Source organism: Lepidochelys kempii, chromosome 1 (genome assembly GCF_965140285.1).
Source record: "Lepidochelys kempii isolate rLepKem1 chromosome 1, rLepKem1.hap1, whole genome shotgun sequence".
NCBI lineage: Eukaryota > Metazoa > Chordata > Testudines > Cheloniidae > Lepidochelys > Lepidochelys kempii.
In genome coordinates, this window is record NC_136380.1 from 53085763 (window position 1) to 53101940 (window position 16178).

At 42.8% G+C, this 16178-nt stretch overlaps 1 protein-coding gene across 21 annotated transcripts in view; it reads right to left on the reverse strand.

Annotated features, from left to right (window-relative positions):
• SUPT20H (SPT20 homolog, SAGA complex component) overlaps positions 1-14320 on the reverse strand; it is a 63746-nt gene extending 49426 nt beyond the window's left edge. For 17 of the 21 annotated variants that reach the window (XR_012158690.1, XR_012158689.1, XM_073342316.2 and 14 more), the window contains exons 1-5: positions 14208-14320; positions 12537-12633; positions 8040-8075; positions 6633-6691; positions 6487-6553 (exon numbers count right to left, since the gene is read on the reverse strand). Coding sequence is in view for 16 of the 21 variants with exons in the window: in XM_073342316.2 (XP_073198417.1) it covers positions 6487-6553; positions 6633-6691; positions 8040-8075; positions 12537-12539 (165 nt within the window). In the remaining 5 variants the exon portion in view is untranslated. Of the gene's footprint in view, positions 1-6486; positions 6554-6632; positions 6692-8039; positions 8076-12536; positions 12634-14207 lie in introns of those variants that run through there. The other 4 variants (XM_078852745.1, XM_078852736.1, XM_073342183.2 and 1 more) reach the window with 3 other exon arrangements.
• Between the last annotated feature and the right edge of the window lie 1858 nt (positions 14321-16178).

Below are 16178 nucleotides of genomic sequence, written 5' to 3' on the forward strand. Positions count from 1 at the left end.
ATCATGTAATACTAAGAGTTCATGATTCTAAGGAATGGTAGGAGGGAGAACAGCAAAATAAAGACAATAAATTTCAAGAGGGAAGACTTTAGCAAATTAAGGGAGTTGGTAGGTAACATCCCATGGTAAGCAAGTCTAAGGGGAAAAACAGTTGGCAGTTTTTTCAAAGAGACATTATTAAGGGCACAAGAGGAAACTATCCCACTGCATAGGAAAGATAGGAAGTATGGCTTAACCAGATCTTCAATGACCTATGAATCAAAAGAAGAGTCCTACAAAAAGTGGAAACTAGGTCAAATTACAAAGGATAAATATAAAGAAATAAACACAAGTATGTACGGACAAAATTAGAAAGGCCAAGGCACAAAAGAGATCAAAATAGCCAGAGATATAAAGGGTAACAAGAAAACATTCTACAAATATATTAGAAGCAAGAGGAAGACCAAGGACAGGGTAGGCCTGTTACTCAATTTGGTGGGGAGAATAACAATAGAAAATGTCAGAGATGCTTAATGACTTCTTTGTTTCAGTTTTCACCAAGAAGGTTGGTGATGATTTGGACATCTAACGTAGTGAATGCCAGTGAAAATGAGGTAAGAACAGAAGAGGCTAAAATAGGGAAAGAACAAGTTAAAAATTATTTGGAAAAATTAGATGTCTTCAAAAGCCACCAGGGCCTGATGAAACGCATCCTAGAATACTCAAGGAGCTGACTGAGGAGATATCTGAGCCGTTAGCGATTATCTTTGAAAAGTCATGGAAGATGGGAGAGATTCCAGAAGACTGCAAAAGGGCAATATAGTGCCCATCTATAAAAAGGGAAATAAGAACAACCCAGGAAATTACAGACCAGTCAGCTTAACTTCTGTACCCAGAAAGATAATGGAGCAAATAATTAAGCAATCAATTTGCAAACATCTAGAAGATAATAAAGTGATAAGTAACTGTCAGCATGGATTTGACAAAAACAAATAGTGTCAAACCAACCCGATACCTGTCAAAGAAAGCTAACAAGCCTTGTGGATAGAGGGTAAGCGGTAGATGTGGTATATCTTGACTTTAATAAAGCTTTTGATACTGTCTCACATGACCATCTCATAAACAAACTAGCAAAATGCAACCTAGATAGAGCTACTATAAGGTGGGTGCAAAACTGGTTGGAAAATCATTCCCAGAGAGTAGTTATCAGTGGTTCACAGTCATGCTGAAAGGAAATAATGAGTGGGGTCTTGCAGGGATGAGTTCTGGGTCCGGTTCTGTTCAATATCTTCATCAATGATTTAGATAATGGCAGATGATACCAAGCTGGGAGGGGCTGCAAGTGCTTTGGAGGATAGGATTAAAATTCAAAATGATCTGGACAAACTGGAGAAACGGTCTGAAGTAAATAGGATGAAATTCAATAAGGACAAATGCAAAGTACTCTATTTAGGGAGGAACTATCAGTTGCACATGTACAAAATGGGAAATGACTGCCAAGGAAGGAGTACTGCGGAAAGGGATCTGGGGGTCATAATGGATCACAAGCTAAATATGAGTCAACAGTGTAATGCGGTTGCAAAAAAGCAAACGTCATTCTGGGATGTATTAGCAGGAGCGTTATAAGCAAGACATGAGAAGTATTTCTTCTGCTCTTACTCCGCTTTGATTAGGCTTCAACTGGAGTATCGTGTCCAGTTCTGGGCACCACATTTCAGGAAGGATGTAGACAAATTGGAGAGTGTCTAGAGAAGAGCCACGAAAATGATTAAAGGTCTAGAAAACAAGACCTATGAGGGAAGATTGAAAAAAATTGGGTTTGATTAGTTTGGGAAAAGAGAAGACTGAGAGGGGACACAACAGTTTTCAAGTCTGTAAAAGGTTGCTACAAGGAGAAGGAAGAAAAATTGTTTTTCTTAACCTCTGAGGATAGGACAAGAAGCAATGGGCTTAAATTGCAGCAAGAGATGTTTAGGCTGGACACTGGGAAAAGCTTCCTGTCAGGGTGGTTAAGCACTGGAAAAAATTGCCTAGAGAGGTTGTGGAATCTCCATCATTGGAGATTTTTAAGAGCAGTTTAGACAAACACCTCTCAGGAATGGTCTAGATAATTAGTCCTGCCATGAGTGCAGGGGACTGAACTAGATGACCTCTTGAGTTTCCTTCCAGTTCTATGATTATCTCCTGCAAATGTAAACACACCTGTTTGTCTGAGCGATTGGCTGAACAAGAAGTAGAACTGAGTAGACTTGTGAGGCTCTAAAGTTTTACATTATTTTACTTTTGAATGCATTTATTTTTTGTACATAATTATACATTTGTAAGTTCAACTTTCATGACAAAGAGATTGCACTACAGTACTTGTATTAGGTGAATTGAAAATATTTATGTTTTTACAGTGCAAATATTTGTAATAAAAAATATAAAGTGAGCACTGTACACTTTGTATTCTGTGTTGTAATTGAAATCAATATATTTGAAAATGTAGAAAACATCCAAAAATATTTAAGTAGATGGTATTCTATTATTGTTAAACAGTGTAATTAATCACACGATTAAGTTTTTTAATCGCTTGACAGCCCTAATAATAGCCAAGTGCAGTGTGACATCAATAGGTGCTACCAATTCAGGTTGCTCAACACTTCCCACTGCAAAACTATATTTAGTTCCTTATAACTTTACCAAACTTTTACCGTTCAGTCTGAAGTTTTCAATGCCAGGTGTCTCTAAAAAATTCAATTTGACAGAGAATTTCAGATAAAATAGTTCAGCCATTACCAATAACAACAAGGCTAGGATAAAATATGTTGTGTCAGTGTTAAGTTCTGGTGACCGTTTTTCCCTAATGCTCTAGTGCACCTAGAAAAGTGATCTAGGACTTGCTATGTGGCACAAGGACACGCCTTTTGTTGTCCCCATGAAATTCTCCCAAATTTGGCCAAGTTATAAGATTTTGGGGGAAAAATCCAAAGTTTGCACACGGAGACTTCGAGTTTAGTAGCTAAAAATCTCAGAAGATTCCATCCTCATTGAGCATGCTGAACCACACAGTTTCCACTGCAAATACACAGAGCATGCACCAGCCCATGGCCACACAAACAAAGCCAGACTGGTCCTTTAATTGCTGCTCTGGGCAGGACTAGGCACTGGAACAGAGTCAGTTTCCCATGCTCCCAGTGACACTGCTACACACACACACACCCCCCTCCCGCCCCTGCTAGTACCTGGGCGGGCATCTGATTGAAATGCAGAGGGGAGGGAAAGAGTAGGTTAGGACGAGTCTTGTGAGACTGGGACTGGAGGAAGGGGGAAGAAACTGAAACTGGGACTAGCTTGGGTGGGTGGTGGAAAGAGAAAGAGAGAGGAAGCAGAGATAACAGACTCAGAGCCAGTGGGCATGGAGGGACTGGGACCAGGAACTGGTGACGGAAGAACACAGAAATCACACAAGAAGCCAGGGGAGGGGACAATGGGACTGGCTGGGCAAGGAAACTAGAACTGAGAGTCAATGTGAAGGAATGGGGACAGGAGAAAGAGAGACAGATCTGACAAGAAGCTGGGGCACAGGGGGAGAACAGGTACCAGTAGGGCAAAGACACTGGGAGAAGGAGCTGGGGGTAGAGAAAACAGACAGATTAGATAAGAAGCTGGAAGGGGGAAAACAGGACTGGCTTGGCAAGGAAACAGACTGGGATGAGAAGCTTGTGCATATGCATTATGATATAGTCTTTAATTACATGATCACATTTTATTTTTCCCTCACAAGACTCCTGCCTCATTCAGGGCACAAGATGGATGATGCTCATTAATAAACTACTTGAACAACAATGAAAAATGAAAATGTTCATGTGTGGCCCTAGGCACTTTTACTTCATGGTGCTCAAACCCTGCCCCGAAGACAGAATTATTAGTTTCTTCATAGACTTTTCTATGGTACTCACCACTATAGTATCCAAACATTCATACAACACTCCTGTGAGTTGAAGGATATAATCCCCATAATACAGATCAGGAGTTGAGGCACAGAGATTAAAGTTTCCAATGATTTTGGACCTGATTTTTAGAGTATTTGGCATTATATAGCACTTATGATCAAAATGCAGCTCCCATTAGCTCAGAATATTGTTTTCTTCCCCAGCTATTCAGTTTTGCCAACTGCACTAACTTACTTTTATTTCTGGAAATTAAAGAGATACATTATCAATATATAGGCTTGGCAGATATCCCAACAGATATCAATATTTATTTTAAAACATTTTTTCTCTTTTTATCTATTTAAATTTTCACATTTGTGGGAAGTTATGGCAGGCTCAGACAATTATTTAATGAAAACAGATGCTGAGATTCAAATAGTTAAAGCTTTATAGCCATTTAAACTCAAATTGTCAACATCACATGTCAAGATATACATAGTTAATAACCTTATACCAAACTCTAAGTTCAAGAAGCACTTTTCTTACTTTGCCTATCTATGAATAATCATCATCAATGAAAATATTTTTCCATCAGTTTGTGTGTGTATGGTGAAAGATTTACCAATAAAAATCTAACCCTTCCAAGCCTACCAATGTAGTATTTGGCACATCCATATTTGATGGCAACACTTTATTGAAGCTGATAAGTGTAGAGGTAGAGATGGTTTCCAACATTATCTTCCCATTAAGTGAAAATATCTTCCAAAGGTCCTGACCAACATCCTGTACTGTGGAGATCCATTACTGAAAATAAGGTCAGAATGTCTACTCCAATACCCAGCATTTTAATTTAGTGAATTAGGGCACTAAACAGAGCTTCATGGTCTAAGTTATCTTCTAAATAAAAAATAATCCCCTTTGTATTCTTAAGGACCTGGAGTTTACAACCGTATTCCTAGTTGTAATCCTTCACTTCATTTCACCACTCGTGATGCATCTTAATAGCTGGATAAACACAGGTTTGCTGAATGCCTTCCTCTTTTGCCACACTTGGATTATACAGTTGATTTCTACTTGAATCCTCCATGATGGTTCAGTCTACTGATCAACCGTCTCAAAAGCTCCTCCCTACCTAGCTTCCAGCTATCACAACCTACCTGATTTCCCCCTCCCACAAACACTAGAATTCATCTCCATGCTGCCGGACCACCCCATCCTTCCCATCAAGGTTAAGCCTCATACCTTCTTCTACATATTCAGCCCTACTCTCTCGCAAGTGGGCAAGAGCACCAATGCCTTCCTAGCTCTCTAGGAAATCAGCATACTTACAGCAAAAAACACACCAACACAAACCTACTGCTGCCTGCCTTATTGCCATAATCCTCCTAACTTCCTCTAGATCCCCTAACCAGTTGCAGCAACTAACCTAATCCTCCTCCTCCTCTCCCTGCTGCTAAAACCCAATTCACCCAGCCCACTGCCCTGATGAAATTAAAGTTGTGACTAATGTGCAGGTGAGGAGAATAAAATGGCATCTGTATTCACTAGAATTTGTGATGCCAAATAATCTCTACTACAATCAGCACTCAAAACCACAAAACCAATGCCTGATAGTGGCTAATCAAAACGACGGCAATTCAGTGGCTGGCATATATACACCATTCCTACAGTTTCTCCCTCTCCTCAACCCCCAACAATAGGTTTGTTTTGATTTTTTGTTTTGTTTTTTAAATGAATGGTGTTGAAGTAGGTTCCCTTTGCTATTTTTAGCAGACATGCCAAGGGAAGTACATTTTAGTGTACTGACATTTCATCCATGGCCTTTAAGCCTTAAATTGGTCAGATGAGGCTCTTCTCTTAGGTTTGAAAAAGACTTCACAATATTTGACAACAATGCAGCAGTTATCCCAGGAACAAGATGGCAATTTAAAATAGAAGACAGTCAAGTCTACTTCTTCACTAGTAGCCAAGGTAAGCAGAAACGACATTGCAGGTCCTTTGAAGGCAGTGACATTAATAGGACTGGACTCTGGGTACAAACACTGGCCCTGAACATGCTCTCACTAATTTTGATGGTATAGGTTCTAGCACTAATTCTCAGATCTCTCAGTAAGTCCCAGACACTGAGGCTCCTACTGTATTGATACTATTATTGTTTTGATACTATTATTACAGTGAACTTGTTAGACACTTTTGTGCTTCTCTGGTACTCTGTTGGATAGCAAAGTAGCTCATTTACAATAAAGGGGGCACACCACAGCACCAGGGTAGTAGCTATCTATTTTCTCTGGCTGAAATTCTATTTTGGCTTCTTTTAAATTACACTAGAGTAACTGATTAATAGAACTGGTCCAATAACTATTCTATTTCATACTGAACTGAAAAGACATCTTGTAAACCTAATCTGTACAAATAACGTGTGATTTCTAGGCTATTCATTAGCTCAGATGTACGTGCTGCAGTCAAAAGATTTCTGCAAATCTCTTGTGCCATTTGCTGCTGTCTCCTCATTGTTAAAGAGCCTGCTAAACTTGCTTATTTACCTATTTAGAGATTGCACTGAATGGCTGCTTAACAAATAAATTCCACTTACCTTTATCTCAGGCTCTTTTTCACATTCTTCTATATACAAATCATATAGCTTTTGAAATACAGATTTTCTGAAATTAAGGAAAATGTTAACATAAAAATTGTGTTAAATCAATACAATAAAAAGTTAAATATTGAAATATTTGCTACCTTCCACTGGATAAATATTTTCGTTTGGGAGGTCTCTGACGGGCACTTTCAATGACATACTGCAAGAGAAAGGTGCATGAAACTCAACAGTTCTATCCATGTACAAGTTACTTTAAGAGCCCTAACATCATTAAAGCAAATTTAGGTTACAGTAGTTATTCTGTGTTACACAGACAACAACATGTCAAACTGTAGTTCTTTAAACAGAGTAAATACTCTCACTTCTAAAGTGGTCTATAGGAATGGTAGTTACAAAGGAGTGCTTAATTCCAACCACGAGCTAACAAAGGAGTTATTTCACAGCTAAAATTAAAACAAAGTGGTATGCTTCATGATTCTCACTATCACAGTTAAGAAGTAGTTTCTGAAGTCTATGACACTTCATGCCAACATTTTATGTTTACAGTAACAAAACCTTAAAGAAACCTGAAATTTCACTGTATTTCAACCAAGACAATTGCAACATTCAGATATAATGCTGTTGCCCTGGTACAGCTCACTACCTTTGAACACAGCCAACTGTGTTTTAGAAGGCCTACTTTGTTCCTGTGTTTCTCTAACATTTTTTAGAAAAAAGAAAAGGAGTACTTGTGGCTCCTTAGAGACTAACAAAATTATTTGAGCATAAGCTTTCGTGAGCTTATGAAGTGAGTCCCATGAAGTGAGCTGTAGCTCACGAAAGCTTATGCTCAAATAAATTTGTTAGTCTCTAAGGTGCCACAAGTACTCCTTTTCTTTTTGCGAATACAGACTAACACGGCTGTTACTCTGAAACCATTTTTTAGAAAGCAGGTTAATTCTAAACAAATGCAAGATGCATACAATATTTTAATAAATGTTAGTTAAGACACTCTCAGGTCAAATTTAGCCCTTGATTTAGCTTTTACATAGATAAGTTTCACAAAATCCAAAGTCTGGAGGAAACATTTCCATTCTTGACAAAGTGCTGATTGATCATTTGGTTTATTTTAAATAGAGACAGGTTCTCCCTCTTCCCCCCCTCCCCCCAATAGTTTGAATTTAGTATTATATAGTGTAGGAGAACCTGCATATGAAAAAATGACTGATATATTCTTTGTTGGCTGTGGGATGACTGAAGTTGCTCACACTAGGTTTATGTAGACTATATGAATAGCAGCCTTGTAGGATTCTACTTGACCAGGCTACATAATTGTTTTAAAAACAGGAAAATAAAGTCTTAAATATTTTCATCGTGGGAAAGACCAAGCAAGTAGATTGTGTGCATGGGCTGGTAGTTTTAGTGACAATTTTGCAAAGCTAGTGTTCTATACATAGTTTATACAAAAACACCTTCATGTAATATAAATGCACAAAATGTAAACAGACATTTAAATTTAAGCCCGATATATTATTTACATATCAATAGGCAACTTAGCTACTCCTTACCTCTGCACGATCCAATGCCAGTTCTAAAGCTTGTTGCTGCAAAAATTATAAACAGCTTTCTTAGAAAATGTGTTAACTGATGAAAACCTTGTACTGTAACAATCACCCCAAACTCTATGACTAGGACTCAAAGTAGTATTAGTTTGTTATTTTTACAGGACCAGCTGATCAAATGTAGGATTCTTTGGCACGTACAGAATTCTACCAATAAATTCAGCACTCTGTTGAACTGCGTTAACAGTAATTAACTCCACTACAGGATTTGTGTAGATATGACTAGATTATTAAGTGTTAGAAGGACAGTGATGCCGAACTGTAAGGTGGGCAATACCAAGTTTTAATTAAAACTATTTTTTTTAAAAATTGAGAAAAAATGGGTAGGCAAGACTATTCTTTGCCCTCACCCTGGCTGCCAATGCAACGTCTTTCAGCACAACTGCCCGCTTGCATCTATTGCGTCAGGAAGAGTAGCACTAGTGGGATAAAGGATGTGTGCGTGTGAGAAAGACTTCGTAACAACTAACTGTAAAGTAGAGTTGTCTTGAAGAAACGGATCAAAGCCCACAGCCACTGATACCAAAGAGTATGCATTAAAGTAGGTCATCTTCCTATGAGATGGGAAATGAAGACCCAAACCTCCAACACTCAAACTCATTACATTACACTTCTCCCATCAACATGGAGACACTACGCAGAAGTGGTCTAGGCCCCTTCCCCAGACATACAAGCAGCTATTTGGTCAAAAACTTAGTTTTGGCAGAGTTTCTCCTCAAAGATTCCCTTTGAGGTGGGCTGAAGAGTATGTCAGAGCCCATGACTGCATACTGAACTCAAAGTCCTGCAAATTGTTCATAACATCTGATAGCAGAATTCACTGGATAATACTTACTGTAGCTGATTTACAGAATCATAAAAATGTAGGGCTGGAAGGGACCTCGAGAAGACATAGCAACACTAGACCATCCCTAACAGATGTTTGTCCAACTTGTTTTTTAAAAGCTTTCAATGATGCGGACTCCATGACCACCCTTGGAAGCCTATTCCAGAGCTTAACTACTCTTATAGTTAGGAAAATTTTTCTAATATCTAACCTAAGTCACCCTTGCTGCAGATTAAGCTCCTTACTTCTTGTTCTACACTCAGAGGACATGAAGAGCAATTGATCTCTGTCCTCTTTATAACAGCCCTTAACATATGGGAAGACTTATCAGTTCGTCCCTCGGTCTTCTTTTCTCAAGACTAAACATTCCCAGTTTTTTCAACCTGTTCTTGTAGGTCAGGTTTTCTAAACCTTTTATATTTCTGTTGCTCTCCTGTGGACTCTTTCCAATTTGTTCACATACTTCCTAAATTGTGGTACACAGAATTGGACACAGTTCTCCAGCTGGAGCCTCACCAGTCCCGAGTAGAGTGGGACAATTATCTCCTGTGTTGTACATACAACATTCCTGTGAATATATCTCAAAATCACATTAGTCTTTTTTGCAGCTGCAGCACACTGATGACTCGTATTCAGTTAGTGGTTCACTAGAACCCTCAGATCCTTTTCAGCAATGCTATAACCTAGACAGTTATTCCCCATTTTGTAGTTGTGCATTAGGAAGGAAAAATCAAAGAGAAGTACTTTGCACTTGTCTTTACGGAATTTAATCTTTTTCGATTCGGACCAATTCTCCAATTGGTCAAGGTCATTTTGATTTTTAAGCCTGTCCTCCGAAGTGCTTACAACCCCTCCCAGCTTGGTATAATCTGCAAATTTTGTAAGCATACTCTCTACTCCATTATCCACATCATTAATGGAAAATATTGACTAGTACCAGACTCAGGACTGGTCCTTGAGACCCCCATTAGATACACATTCCCAATTTGACAGCAAACCATTGATAACTATTCTGAGTACGGTTTTTCAGCCAGATGTGCACCCACATTATAGTAATTTCATCTAGACTACATTTCCCTAGTTTGCTTATGAGAATTTCATGTGGAATGGTGTCAAAAACCTTACTAAAAATCAAGGTACATCATCTCTACTGCTTCCCCCCTACCCAATAAGTCAGTAATCCAATCAAGGAAGGAAATTAAGATGGTTTTGCATGATTTGTTCTTGACGAATCCATGCCAACGCCTCTATTCCCCTATTATCCTCCAGGTGTTTACAAATTGATTTTTAATAATTTGCTCCAGTATCTTTCTAGGTGTTGAAGTCAGGCTGACTGGTCTATAATTCCCCGGGTCTTCCTTGTTCCCCTTTTTCAAGATAGGTACTATGTTCGCCCTTCTCCAGTCTTCTGGGACTTCTCCGATCCTCCAAGAGGTCTCGGAGATAACTGCTCATGACTCCAAGATTGCTTCAGCTAGTGCCATAAGTGAGCTAGGATGAATTTTATCAAGCCCTGCTGAGTTGAATACATCTAAATATTCTTTACCCTGCTCCTTCCCTGTTTTGGCTTGCATTCATTCCCCTCACTGCGAATATTAATTATGTTGAATACCTGCTCATCATTAATCCTTTTAGTGAAGTCTGAAGCAAAACATGCATTAAGCACTTCAGCTTTCTTGATGCCATCAGTTATTAGCTCTTCTTCCTAGGGCCGAATTAACATTTTGTGGGCCCCCCCACAGTGGCCCCACTCTGCCCAGCCCAAAGCAAGGGCACTCTTTACAAAGTGGCAGCTGCCAGACACACACTGGTCCACCTGGCGCAGTGAGCGTGCCCCTTCCCCTTGGGGGTGGTCCTGCACTACACTGCCCCCGCCTTGTCCCCCAATCCTCTATGCCCAGTGTCCATCCCTGCCACCTACCTGCTCCCACAGATCCCTATGGACAGAATCCCCCGCTGAGATCCCTGCACTCAGCGCCATTCTGACCCACTATGCCTAGCGCTCCCCTACCGAGATACCCCACCACCACAATTGCACAGTGCCCTGCACATCATCACCCCCTGCCCACAGAGCTTACCACTACTCAGTGCCCCAACACACAGACCACCCCACCTTCCAGTGCCCCCCATCCCATCTACGCTCAACACCCAAAACACATAATCCCTTTCACCCCCCACTACTCAGCGCCCCCTCCCAAAGAGACCCACTCCCCCGTACCCTGTCCCTTGTTTGCACTTACTGGCCCCGCCTGGAGGTGACCGTGTCCGCCGGGCTCAGCCGGCAGCACGGGGATCACTATGGCCCCTCTGGAGTGGCACCATCAGCCAGGCTGGAGCAGAAGTGGGGCCTGCCCGGGCCGGGCTCACTCAGGACACCACTTGCCTGGCAGGGCCTAGCTGAGCCCCCCGCACTACCCTCTCCACCCCTATTAGCTGAGACCAGCCTGGCCTTTGCACTGGTCCAAGGCGGCTCAGCTCCAGTGAGGTGGGCAGGGTCCCACAGGTGGTGGGCAGCAGAGACCACTTGGAGCTGAAGCTGCAATGGAGATCAGGGTAGATCCCCCAAGATGAAACCCCCCAAGAGCCTGCCCAGTCTGGCTGGGGCCAGCAGCCATGCCCAGTCTGCATGGCAGAGCCCGGCTGCTGGGCGGCAAGCTCCCTACAGGTGAGCGGGACCTGCTGGCTGGTAGCTGCTCACACAGCAAGGCCTGGGTGCTGGACTGCCCCAGGTGAGAGGCCAGACCTGGCTGCGTGGATGGGTTAGAAAGATCCATCATGGGCCCCCTCCCAGTGTGGGCCTGGTGGCATTTTGTATCTGCGCAGGGCTCTAAAAATACTCTCTCTCTCTCAAGTCCCAGGGAAGAATGTCCATACAAGTTCCCTCCAGAGCTGAGCAAACATATGATTTCATCATGTTAGTGCAGTGCACAGGAAGAGAAACTGACTAGAGACAGAGTGCTGTAAAAGATAAAATACTTCCCCCCACCTAATCTTTCAGTGACAGTAACCTTAGAAATTACTTGTAACAATAGTAGGTATGAAGTTTTCAGATAGAAGCCTGACTTTCAAACTGATGCTGTGCCTTTCAACTGTGGAAACCACTGCTACAAATCATTGAGACAGAAAGTAACAGGATTCAAGATATTTATACATTAAGTATTTATATGAATAATACAGAGTGTTATACTTTTTAGGATAGATGTGCATAAGGGAGATCAATCCACAGGCTTTTAGGTATAACTCATCCACTGACTGCTTGACATTAAGAAAATACCCGATAGGCATGTTACTGCCTAACTGCCCACTATAGATATGTGAGTAGGGCTTACACATTCCTCTGAATCATCTAGTACTGACCACTGTTGGAGACAAGACACAAGAACAGATTTATATGACAATTCCTATATTCTATCAGCAGTGACTAAATGATTTAGGCGCAGCATTCACAAGCTCCACAGAGAGCCCCACCATCAACTAGAGACTGTTGGAGTGTTAAGTCACATTTCTGAGGATGTCAGAGACACAAAGGACTTTTCTTTCTCCACCTTCATCTGCCAAATACCCACCACCCTAAAGGCAAAGGAGTTATGAAAAACATGACGTGAATTGTATCTTACCATTGTAGTTGAAGCCAGGTGTTCAAATGGCAGACGAAATATTTAGGAGTTTTGGTGCAGTAGGCAAATAGTCATATTTTTAGGGTCACACGAGGTACTGTAAAGTTGGGGGGAGGAAAGAAATACAATCACCAACTGGGTTAAACAAGCACTATAATTATTTAAACTGGATGTTTTAATGGCAGATTATATTGATTTATATAGCATCTTTCATCCACTAATACAGAAGTCACCACTGAATACTGTTATATCCTGCAAGTGAAGCACAGCCATTCTACATCAACACCACTAGCCAGGAAAAGGAAAATAAACTTAATCAAAAGAAATTACAGGGCCAAATGCCATTACCCATACCTGTGAGGTCTTGGCAGAATATCAATATCACCAATGTCTCTGATAGGTACAGTAAAATTGAATATTTAATGACATTAAGTGGTCAGAACATTTATTTTATGTATCAAAGAGCCAGTACTGATGGCTTTGATTTTATATATTATTTGAAGGACAGCAGCTCCACCAACTACACCTCCTTGCACCATTTTGAGTTGTTAGTTCAGTAATGACTTAGGGTAAAGACTGCCAACTACTGAGGTGTTAACAATTTTACTCAGCACCTGGGTGGTCCTCAGACATTCTTCATTCAGCTATTAACCAAGTAAGTCCTGCACTGTTTCACTTTTAAATTCAACTAGATAAAGACATTTCAGTTTCTTTAATACAATTACTTAAATATCAAGATTTAAATCCTAATCATGCTCCATTCCCTTTCAGTCTCTCTCTCAATGGAAGGAGACTTGAAAGTCAAAGAGATCAGTTTTACTTTTGGTTCTTAATGTTACATTTCAAACACTGCAGGGGACCAGTTTAACCATTTCCAGTGGGTTTTACTTTGAAATGTGGAAACGTTCCTACGGGTTTTAGGATCTATAAAGCTTTTTAATACACATTTTAAATGACAGATTATGATTAAATTAACAAGTAGGTCTCTCTCTGTTATTAGCTATATGCTAGCCAACCTCTTTCCTTAGAAACCTGTTCAGCCTTTTTGTTTGGTTGGTTGGTTTTGGTCCCAATTCCAGGGACACACTGTGGTACTGGTAAGTGACGCTGCGTCTCCAACAAGGAGGCTACAGCTCTGGCCTTTCGTTACTGGCCAGGATGTGCTAAGCGCTTTCCAAGCCAGCGAAAGCACCATCCCCGGCCTAGAGACCCTGCAACCCACAGCCAGGCAGAGGTGAGGAGGGCCGAGATCACGGCAGAGCGGCTTGGCCACACGCGGCGCTGGATCCGCCGGATTGCCGGCGGGCTGACAGGGGCGCTGGGAGGGGCAGGACGACGGCATCGCGGGCGGGGAGAGGGATCCAGGCAGGTTTAACCCAGGCCTTGCCAGGGTCCCGGGGGGAGGGGAAAGGGGGCGGCCACCACTGACAGCGCCGCCGTTGGCAGGAACCGGAGGGAGCCGCAGATCCCAGCCGGGAGAGCGATGAGAGCCGCCCCGACAGCACGGGGAGGGCCGGGGCGGGCCCAGGCGACACACCAGCCGCGGAGAGGCCGGGGCGGGAGGCCCCAGCGGCCCGGCCCAGGGGGAAGTCGCCGGCCGGAAGGGCACCGCGGAGGGTTATAATCGACCTCGCCCCCAGTGCTGGACACAAGCGCCCCAGCCCCCTTTACCTGCCAGCCTCATGTCGGGTCCTGCCCCCCACACAGCGGCTGCCGCCGCGTCCCTTTCATCCGCCCCCCCCCCTGCTCCTCCTCCAGTCCCGCGGCACCGCGGCTGCTCCCGCCCCAGAACTTCCGAGCGCGGCCCGGAAGGGGCGGGAAGAGTTACCCTAGGGACGGGACGAGGGTGGGGGCCGATTCTGCCGGGTTGCCATGGTGAGCAAGGCAGGTGTGGAGCCCCCGCAGCGGCCGGGGGCGGGGGTGGTTCAGGGCTGAGGCAGTTCTGGGCCCGTCCCCGGTATCCCTACACGTGCATCCAGCCTGACCCCTGCAGCCTCCCAGCATCTCCCACCGTGGTTCCCCCACGCCCCTGCCTTTCGCCATACCCAGCGCTCAGGCCCTGCCCTGCCACAGGCTTCCTGTGTGACCTTGGGCAAGTCGCCTATGTCCAGATCTTAAGAGCCTAAATACCTTGGACAATGACAGGTTTCAGAGTAGCAGCCGTGTTAGTCTGTATTCGCAAAAAGAAAAGGAGGACTTGTGGCACCTTAGAGACTAACCAATTTATTTGAGCATGAGCTTTCCTGAGCTACAGCTCACTTTGTCGGATGCATCCGACAAAGTGAGCTGTAGCTCAGGAAAGCTCATGCTCAAATAAATTGGTTAGTCTCCAAGGTGCCACAAGTCCTCCTTTTCTTTCTGTAAATACCTTGGAAGATCTGGCCCTTAGTAACTCTCTGTATCTCACTTTGCCATCCTGGAGAACACCCTACCACACCAGGACGTTGTGAGGACAACTATGTGAAAGGTTGTGATTATCACAGTAATGAGGACTGTCATAAATATAAAGGGAAGGGTAAACCCCTTTGAAATCCCTCCTGGCCAGGGGAAAGCTCCTCTCACCTGTAAAGGGTTAAGAAGCTAAAGGTAACCTCGCTGGCACCTGACCAAAATGACCAATGAGGAGACAAGATACTTTCAAAAGCTGGGAGGAGGGAGAGAAACAAAGGGTCTGTGTCTGTCTGTAGTCGTCTTGGCCAGGGACAGAACAGGAATGGAGTCTTAGAACTTTTAGTAAGTAATCTAGCTAGGTATGTGTTAGATTATGATTTCTTTAAATGGCTGAGAAAAGAATTGTGCTGAATAGAATAACTATTTCTGTCTGTGTATCTTTTTTGTAACTTAAGGTTTTGCCTAGAGGGGTTCTCTATGTTTTTGAATCTAATTACCCTGTAAGATATCTACCATCCTGATTTTACAGGGGGGATTTCTTTATTTCTATTTACTTCTATTTTTTTATTAAAAGTCTTCTTGTAAAACACTGAATGCTTTTTCATTGTTCTCAGATCCAAGGGTTTGGGTCTGTGGTCACCTATGCAAATTGGTGAGGCTTTTTATCCAACATTTCCCAGGAAAGGGGGGGTGCAAGTGTTGGGAGGATTGTTCATTGTTCTTAAGATCCAAGGGTTTGGGTCTGTGGTCACCTATGCAAATGGGTGAGGCTTTTTATCCAACATTTCCCAGGAAAGGGGGGGGTGCAAGTGTTGGGAGGATTGTTCATTGTTCTTAAGATCCAAGGGTCTGGGTCTGTAGTCACCTAGGCAAATTGGTGAGGCTTTTTACCAAACCGTGTCCAGGAAGTGGGGTGCAAGGTTTTGGGAAGTATTTTGGGGGGAAGGACACGTCCAAACAGCTCTTCCACAGTAACCAGTATTAGTTTGGTGGTGGTAGCAGCCAGTCCAAGGATAACGGGTGTAATATTTTGTACCTTGGGGAAGTTTTTGACCTAAGCTGGTAAAGATAAGCTTAGGAGGTTTTTCATGCAGGTCCCCACATCTATACCCTAGAGTTCAGAGTGGGGGAGGAACCTTGACAAGGACCATTTCAGTACTTGAAATAGATACGGCTTGATGCCCAGGCTAGTGGAAATCCCTGGGGGGCACAGGTATTTCAGTGGTAGTAGGCAATTCCGTGACTGGTTGG